At 62.1% G+C, this 9,229-nt stretch overlaps 1 protein-coding gene across 1 annotated transcript in view; it reads right to left on the bottom strand.

Moving 5' to 3' along the window:
• LRP3 (LDL receptor related protein 3) overlaps positions 1 to 9,229 on the bottom strand; it is a 40,178-nt gene that overhangs the window by 2,801 nt on the left and 28,148 nt on the right. Inside the window, exons 4-7 of the mRNA XM_077754689.1 lie at positions 7,678 to 7,725; positions 2,458 to 2,596; positions 1,062 to 1,276; positions 1 to 673 (exon numbers count right to left, since the gene is read on the bottom strand). The exon at positions 1 to 673 is cut by the window's left edge and continues 438 nt beyond it. Of these exons, the coding sequence (XP_077610815.1) occupies positions 1 to 673; positions 1,062 to 1,276; positions 2,458 to 2,596; positions 7,678 to 7,725 (1,075 nt within the window). The remainder of the gene's footprint in view (positions 674 to 1,061; positions 1,277 to 2,457; positions 2,597 to 7,677; positions 7,726 to 9,229) is intronic.

Genomic DNA, 9,229 nt, shown 5'->3' with positions numbered 1-9,229 from the left:
CTGGCGCAGTGCCACCAGCCGTCGCAGCGCTGCGGCTCCGAGAAGCAGCCCTGCTCGCCCGCGTCCCCCGCGGTCCCCTCGCTGCTGCTCCCACACGGCTGCTCCCACGGGAGGCAGTAGCCCTTCACCTGATAGGTGGCGTTGAAGCCGTGGCCGGCGCTGCGCGCGCGGGCGTGGTAGGCCACGGTGAGNTCCCCGCCCTCGCCCAGGCCCTCATACACCTGCACGTAGTCGTCGTAGCCCAGCCGCAGCTCCAGCTGCAGCAGCACGCGCCGCGGGTCCTGTGTGTCCACCAGCCACGTGCAGTGAAGGTCCGAGGGCCCACGGGCTGCGCCAAACAGGTCCGGGGAGGCGAAGGAGCCGTAGAAGCTGCCCAGCCGCCGGCCACACGCCAGGTCGGGGCAGCCGGCCTCGTCGGAGCCGTCCCCGCAGTCCTGCGTGCCATCGCAGCGCCGCTCAGCCGGCAGGCAGCGCGTGGAGCGCGCCCCGCTGCAGGGGAAGGTGCCCCCGGGGCACAGGCTGCCCGGTGGCTCGGAGGCAGGCGCCGAGCAGTTGCCCTCATCGGAGCCGTCACCACACTCGTCCACAGTGTTGCACTGCCACGGCCCCGGCAGGCACTTGCCGTTGTCACAGCGGAACTCGTCTGCCTGGCAGGACGCCTGGCCCAGCTTCCCTGTGCGGTGAAGAGCAAAGGGGGGTGGGGGGAGCAGTCAGAGGAAAGCAGAGCCTCCCTGTAATGGGGCCACTGGGTCCAGGAGCAGGTAGGGCTGTTCCCTGTCCCAGAGGGGCCTCTGCAGGGCAGAGACCCCTCAGATGCCAGGGTGGGCTCATCCCTGACTTGAGCAAAGGGTGAGGGGTGAGCCACTCACTCTAGCCAAGCCTGTGAAGTGGGGTCAGGGAACTTGAGGGGCTCGAGGCAGCAACCTGACTGGTCCCAGTGCCCTGACTGCCCGGGCTGCTGGGGGAGACCCTGCAGGGAGTGGGCCAGGAGGGGGTGCTGCCAGGGCCCCGGGAGCCGGCGTGCCCTGTGGGGCCCTGCCCCACCCTGCCGCCAGCATCACCTCGGATGTACGAGAGACGGAAGCCCTGGGCCTGGCCGGAGCTGGAAGCGTCAGAGTGGAAGAAGATCCAGACGTGGTCCCGGGCGGACATGAAGGCAGGCGGGATGGCAGAGCCACAGAGCCGGAAGGCCTCCTGGCGGGGCGGGGCTGCCGGGCCCAGCATGAGCCAGTCCAGGGAGCACTGGTGGGACTCCTCCACGTCAAAGTTGCGGAAGCTGCCGGGGCAGAGAGGAAAGAGGACCATGGGTGTGGTCGGGCAGGCAGGGGACCGCAGACCTGAGCTCATGGCAAGGGTGGCCCAGCCCCACCACCCTCCGCTCCTCCACGCTGGGCCTGCTAGTGGGACCCCCACCCCCATCCAGGGGCCTGAGGGGGGCTCCATGAAGAATGGGAACAACTGTGGGCAGCGCTCTTTCTTTCTGCCCTCTGTCAGCACACACAGTGCCCACCCCGAAGCCAAAGTGGAGGGGGAGTCAGTTCCTTCCCCTGACACTGTCCCTTCAAGGGCAAGACCCAAGAGTCCAGATCCCTNGGGGCGGCATGCAGGCACACGGGGCTGGCCTCCCGGCCCAGGCTGTAGGGCAAGCAGGCCATAGGGCCAGGGGGTGCCCTAGAAGTGGCCAGTAAAGGTGAAGTCTTTGAAGAGAGAGTGCCTGGGAGCCACGGCCCCACGGCCACAGAGAAACAGGGAGGGCTACCAGAACAGACCCCGATCGTGCCTCTCAAGTCCCTGTGCTTTGGAGGTAGGGAGTACCCAGGCCTTCTGGGCTTTGGCATGTAGGAGAGACCCCAGCCAGACCCCATGGCCACCCCTCTGCTTGGCCTCAGGCTCGCTGTCTGGCCACCTCATCCCAGTACCTCTGCACATCCCTGCAGCTAGAGTGCCCAGGCACCTGCCTGGCCCCCTCTCCTGCTGGGACTGCCTCAAGCCAGGGGATACCCTGCTCTAGCTCCATGCCAGCCTGGCCACCTGCAGGACACTGCGGCCACCTCAGACAACTGGGCCACACCCACCATCCCCAGGGCCTCTATCCTTGGCCGGGCTGAGGTGATGGACAGCCCCCACCACCCATGAGAGAGTCTCTTGCAGGAGAGGCCCAGTAGGAGAGGCAGCCAGCTGCAGGGCCCCCCGCCCCCTGCAGACACCAGGGCACACCCACACATTCACACACAGGAACTTGCACGCCTGTCTGCTCACAGCTGCCCTCTCTACTTGTTCAAACATGTGCTCACTCACATGCACACGTTCATATATGCTCACACACATGTCCTCTACAGCGGTTCACACGTGCACTCACGTGCATCCATCACACACCCATACATCCTCTCACATACGCACTCACTCAGCATGTGTAAAGCCCACGGAGTTTCCCTCTGATGCCCTGGGTTCCCTTACCTGATGGTGATCATGTCCCCACGGTCACCCTGGATGTACCAGCTGCAGTTGGTGCCTGGCGGGTAGTTGAGGGGCCAGGCTGGGCTGTAGATGACACCGCGCCGTTCCGTGTGCTGTTCCAGCTTTCCACTGCAGGCAGCTGTCGGGAGAAGAGGCGGAGAAGTGCTGGCCTCCCCTTTGGGTGGGACATGAAGTGGGGGGTGCACTTGAGCCCTCCCTCTCCCTCCCCCGCCATGGCTTGAGCACAGGCCTGCCCCAGGGTGGGATCAAAGCCAGACAAGAGTGGCCATGGCCAGGGCAAGGCCAACCTCAAGACCTCATGGAATTCTGTACGGGGGGCCAAGGACCACAAGGCCTCGGGGCAGCCTCAGCCCCCAGCCCTGCCCTGTGAACAGAGCATAGGTTTCAGTCCCCATTCCCGGCAGGGCTGGGAATGAACCCACTAACATACCCCTTGGCACCTCCAGGGTGCAGCTTCACGGACAGTCATGCTGTGGTTCCCTGCCTGCCCTCCCTGGGAGAAGTACAGGCCTCAGCCCTGGGAAGGGCGGGGCTTTGTTCACCCAGCACGTATTTACTGAGGACCTACTACGTGGCAGGCATATGTACTAGGGGTGCTGAGTAGGACAGTTCAAAGCCCTGCTCCATGGAACTGCAGAGAGGAGACAGGCTGATTGATCTCTGGGTGGAGTAAAGATCATAAAGCAGGCCTGCAGGGAGGCCAATGACCAGACGTGGCTGGAAACACAGGCTGGGTCTGATCACACCTTGTGTGGCACTGGGGTTTCACCCTGAGCATAAGTGGGGAGGCACTGGAGGTAGATGTCATAACCAGACACGGAGACAGGCTCAGAGAGGGTGAGTGGCCTTCCCATGGCCACACAGCAATAGGTGGCAAAGTCGGAATCGGCCCTGGTCCCCTGGTGGGATCAGCCTCTCACTGCCAGCCTTGAACCAATGCAGCAGGGACAAGCGCGGGTTATCATTCCAGCCAGTATGATCGAGCAGTGCCACCACGCCCAGCCCTGCGGGCCTCACTTTACCCACTTTCATTACCACCTCGCCCGAGGACTGCAGAGCCAACCCTGGTATGCCCTGCCCTTCCCGGGACCAGGCAAGGCCCCTGCCCTTGACCGCACCCACCCCTCCCAACCCCTGCAGCCCTTCACCACGCCACCTTGTCTGATCCTCACAAAAACTTGTGGCAAAGGCAGGGCCCGTTATACAGATAAAGAAACTGAGGCCAGCGACACTACCTCCTCACTCTCCCGCTGCCTGGCACCTTCCACTGTCACCCTAGAAGCCAGAGTCTCTCTGCTGGCTCTTAACAAAACTCTTTGGGTCCCCAGACTGCACGGCTGCAGAAAGGGGAGTGGAAGCCCTCCAGCCGCCTCCCGTGCTCACAGTATGGTGACCGCGGAGGTCCAGGTGATCCAGTACTGTGACTAACGGGAAAGCAGAAGCCTCCACCGACAGCTCACAAAAGCATCAAAGGACTAGAAGAGAAACACCCACACTTGACCCTAAAACACGGCTGGCCACCCTCAGGCTGCCGTCAGAGCCCCCACAGTCCCTGGCCAGCAAGGCACCAGCCAGGCCCCTCTGCTTGGCGCTCACCTGTGGCCTGGGAGGCCAGCCTTCCTGACCCTCAGGTTTCTTACCGAGTAAGCAGGAGCAGTAAGAAGACTAAAAGCGGAAGGGCAAGGGCCCCTTCCCTCTGACAGATGAGGCCCCCCAGAGACCCTGGGTGCTGACCAGGAGGCCTGGGAGGTGTGAGGTGATGAAACCACAGGAAGCTTCTCCTCCTGGATGGTGTTGGGCAAGAGGTTCACAGGCAGGGAGAGCCTAGTATGGCTGGGGTGCCCCCCCCTTCCCCAGCAAATCACTAAAGCACATGATTAACCAGAAGCCAGGAGACTCGTCAGCCAGGATGGGAACCACCCTTTGTTGCCTTGACCCTCAGCCCCTAGGAGAGGGCCTGGTCCATACCTACCCTGGCCAGGAGCCCTTCCTTAGGGACAAAACACAGCTGCGGAAAGCCAGGCCCATGCATCTTCCACAGGCATCAACTGCTGCAGCCAGAATGGTCTTCCAGACTACATCTGGCCCTGCTTCCCAGAGTCAGGCGGCCTGTCTCTCCAACCACCAGCCAAGTCAGGAGCAGATGACTAGACAGCTGCCAGCCCAGTCCTCCCTCTCAACAAAGCCCNCCTAGGGGGCAGCAAAGGCACTCAGTTTGCTCTTCTCCAAAGCGGGGAAGAGAACATGTCCTCTGCAGCCATCAGCCTGGCCCATGCACAGTGAACGTGGCGCAGGGGAGAGGGCTCCGCGAGCTCTGATCAGGGCCTCCCGACTGGACACTGCTTGGCCGTGAGCCTGGAGGCTGCCGCCAGTTCAGACAACCAGCCCCAGGCCGCTGTGTGACAGCAGCCTCACTCCCACCCCAGCAAGCCACGCCAGGACCCTGGCACAGATGGGGTAAAGGCCTCACGAATCCAGTCCCAGGGCCCACCCTGCCAGGCACTCTTTGCACCCCAGGCCTCACCTTGTCCATCAGTAAAACGGAGCCCGTGGGTGCTGCCTGTCTCAGAGGTGGTTGGGAGATTCTGGGAAAGGGGCGGCCTCTAGGCAGACACTCGTGTGATGGGGGGAGTGGGGGTATGCGCTGTAGAGGTGAGGACCCGACAGAGCGTGTGATGACGGGCGGGCAGTGATGGGTGCTAGAGGACCGTACTTTTGCAGGGGGCACAGAGGCCTATCTGAGCCTTCAATGGAAGTGACCTGTGTTCACTCCGGCAGGAGACTGCTTGGCCCTCAGGCCCAGGTGGCCCTGCTCAAGGGGGCCAGGGGTGACTGAGCACTTTCAGCCCAGCGAGCGTCCTTCTTTCCCGGTCCAAAGAGTCATGAAATGCTCCTGAGGAAGCATGAGCACCATGGGCAGATCTGGTTTCCGGAGGCAATCAATACTCCGGACACCCCGCCTGCTCCAACTAACCGCAGAGAGCTGGGCCCACCCCAGTGCTCGGGGAAGCTGTCTGAACCCCAGCCCGGTCACGGAGCTGGCGCCACAGCAGCCACGCGGACGAGCCCAGAGTCTCGGGCGCAGGAGATGCCTGACCACCTGGGGCGGGACAGGGGCCGAGAGGCCAACAACACCTGCGAGGTCTGCAGGCAGTCAGGCGGGGCCCTCGGGTGTCTGAGGGGTCACCTCGGGCAGCCAGAAGCCGGCCTCCACGGCTCTTAGCACTGCTAGCGGGACAGAGCTAGCTTCCAAGAGAGCTAGGGCCCCAGACCTCCACCTGCGGCCACCCGGGGCCGCCACGTTCTCGGTCGGGCTCCCAGGGCGCCACGCACAGGCACCACGATGTGACTGGCGGCCCCAGAAATTGCGCGACATGGGCCTGCTGAGAACGACGTGGACCCTGGCCAAAAACAACCAAATGTGCGGACCTGCATCGCAGTCCTTCTCTCCCTGGCACTGAGTGAACTTTGTCCCCGCAGCAACGCTGTTCTAAACCTGGGCCATAGGCATGTGGCAGACGTGTTTGAGGTCACATGCCCACCCAGCACAGCAGCAGAAGGACTTGTCTGGGACTCACAGCTGTAAGACCCCAGGCCCCCCAGTCACCCTCCCTCCCACTCTCTACCGTGGCCACAGACCCTCTGGAAATGTGGGATGGGGAGACTGGGCAGTTAGCAGTGGGGGCATGCACAGCAGGCGGCCCCGGGGGCTGGCTGGGTGCTGAGTAAGGCAGGGCCCTGGGCCAGCTGCGTCGGCAGAGGAGGCCGGACGGCAGGGAGCAGGAGACGATGGCAGGAGACGATGGCAGGAGACAAAGGCAGTGAGCAGGAGGGAGCCCGAGGGGCCACATCTGAGAGATGGGCCTCTGCAAGCAGCCTCTGTGGGCCCTGCGCCTCCCCATCCCAGTGACGCTGGCCAGCAGAGGTTCCTCTTTGTGAGCCAGCCTCGGTGGCTTTCTGCTACAAGGCACTGAGCAGAATAAGAAGTCCCAGGTGCCTCCAAACCACTATGCAGCCCTGCAGACGGCAAACGAGTCAGCGCCCCCCTCCCCCGCTGGAGACCACACATTCTCTCCAGCTCCCTGAGGCCCTTCTCAGATGCCCGTGGGGGCCCCAGGGCCTCGAGGGTCTGAGCTTCCCAGCGGCAGCCCCCTCAGCAAAGAGCAAACACCCTGATGGCCTCCGTCTCCCCTCCTGCTCCTGACCGTCTTTGTGGGCCTGGCACTGGGCCCGAGCACAGTGATGGCCCGTCAATGGCTGGACCCGCTCTGACAGGAGGAGGCAGAGTGGAGCAGTTCTGACCATGTGTTTTGGGTTCGGCAGGTCTACTCGGCGACCACCAATCCCAGGGCCAAAACATCAGCCAGGGCGCCCGTCTCTCCCCTGCCCACCGGCTGGCCGGGAGCTGGTCTGGCCCAGACAGGCCAGCTGAACCCAGGCTGAGCCACCTACTTTTCTAACTCACAACCACGTCAGTATTTTCCCTGCTCTGGGTGATGCCAGCACCAGGTACTGGACAGCTGGACCCCAGCCCTGTAGCCTCAAGCTAGAGTCATTCAGACTAGCCCATTCTGAGCTGTTTCCCTGCCCTGCCTTCTCCCGAACCCTGAAACTCCAATAAAGGCTCCGGCCTGGGCCTTCCCTGGCTCCTACATAGGCCTGACCTAAGCTGGTGCTCCTGCTGTGGCCCTGCGGGGTGCCATGTGTCCCTTCCTCTCAAGGCACAAAGGTAACACATTCGTCTGTCAGTGGCATTGGCCTGTCTGTGCCATCACCCATTCATACCTTTATAAATTCAATCCCGGGTATAATTTTAAAACAAGCAAGCATCTTGTGGTGCCTTGCGGCCTCAGGGAACCCCACAGTCTACAGGAAGCGCAATCTGTCAATTCTGCTGGACCTGTGACAGTCTGCTAGTGGCATTAGGCCACCATGTGTCATTGCCATGCTGAGCGCCTTGCCTCGTTTGCCCATTGACTCTAATAAGTAGACTCTGGGGTAGATCCTATCATCGCACCCATTTTATAGAAGAGAACCTGAGACTTAGGGAGGTGTAAGCTAGCCCAGGGCCAAACAGCTCCTTTGTGATGCAGAAAAAATGCACAAGGACTGAAGCTGAAAGAGACCAGCTGACCTCAGGGGTGGACTAAACCAGAAAGGCAGGGAGGAAGGGAAGAAAGCGAGAAGCATCTTACTCACCTAAGGCAGGGACTGCGCTGCTGAGCCGCCCGGTGAGGACGATGTTCACTGTGGGAGACACAGGGAGGAGTCAGTAGGGGGGCAGTGGCTCTCCGGGCCCAGACACCTGCACTGGGCCAACAGCAGCCCTTGATGGACACAGGACCACACGGCCAGACCCCAGGCTGGCTCTCTTCCTCTCACAGGGCGAGGCCCAGAGCGCTGCCACAGACTATTCCACTCCCACCCAGTCCTGCCAGGATGGGCAGAGGGGAGGACCATAGAGGGTCTCAGGACCCACCCCCCACTCCCGCAGCCAAAGAGAGTGGGGTGCCCCGGACCCCTCGGGCTACTCCCCAGGTCTGGGAATTCTAACTCCTGTACGATGGGGTCTCCCCTGTCCAGCTCAGGAATCCATGCCTGGACCACCCTGGTTCAGCCTGGACGAGGGCTCTGCCCGCAAGGGGGCCCCTCCCACGTGGAAGGGCTTCCTCTTACTGAGGGGCCTTGCCAGCCACCGGGTGTACTAGCAGCCAGGGCGGGAGGAAGCAGTTCTGATTACCACGTTTTATAGGGATGCACAGTTAGCAGGATTCAAGGTCCACTCGGCTGTGCCATGCTGACCTTGAGAAGGGAGGCAAAGAACTCTCCTGCCACCCACCCCCTCAAGAATTCACCTGCATGGGCTTTGTCCTTTGCTTTCACCTACTGCTTTTCTGCAGGGGGGTTACAAGACCAGGAAGGGGATATGGGCAAACTCAGCTTCGCGGGGTTCAGGATGCCCCCTTCCCCCAACATCAAGGATGTCAAGGGAGGCGGAGAGCATCTCTGCCCGGGTCAGCCTCCAACTAGTGAGGAAGCAGGGGCAGATGCCCCCTCTGAAAATACCCAGGCTCTGCAGAGCCCATGCCACATCTGGGCAGGGGGAGCACCCCTTGGGGAAAGCCCAGTACCCAGCTGCTCAGAGTCCAGACAGCACATGACCTAACAGACTGGGGAGTGGGTGCTTTGTGGGGGAGGGGGGGTCCCCAGCCCTTATTAGCCATTCACACAGCTGAGGCAAGGGGCCTTCCAGAAGACTCAGACAGAGCTCCCTGATTACTGAAAGGCAGACGACGGTGCAGCTGAACGCTGACAGGTTTCTTTTTTACTGTGTCATTTCAGTAGCTTTAGTGACACCATAGGCTGTCCCCTAATGACCCCAAGCTCAGATAATGGCCTCCCTCCTCCTCATGGTAAATAAAGGAGCCATGTGGGTTGAGGATTTAACTCCTTTCTTCCCCTCTCCCCCACACGCGGCGGGGGAAAGGTGGACAGAAAAACTCCTGGACAGGGCAGGAGTCCCTCCCCCGCCCCCACCTCCTCCAGGTGCCAGGCCTGGACAGGTCCCCGGGCCCTCCCCAGACACACCACCCTGGGCTGAGCAGGCCTGCCCCGCTGGGTCTAAGAGACACAAAGGGAAGACAGGAGTCACTCTCGCAGCAGCCTCCTGTCGGCATCCTCATCGCGGCTCCCGCTAGCACCCGCCCCCGCCCCAAGTCCCGGCAGGAAACAGTTCCTTCTTCGAAGGACT

Source organism: Crocuta crocuta, unplaced genomic scaffold (assembly GCF_008692635.1).
Source record: "Crocuta crocuta isolate KB4526 unplaced genomic scaffold, BGI_CrCroc_1.0 scaffold121, whole genome shotgun sequence".
Classification (NCBI taxonomy): domain Eukaryota; kingdom Metazoa; phylum Chordata; class Mammalia; order Carnivora; family Hyaenidae; genus Crocuta; species Crocuta crocuta.
The sequence above is the reverse complement of the archived record's forward strand: the minus strand, read 5'-3'. Positions and strand labels throughout refer to the sequence as shown.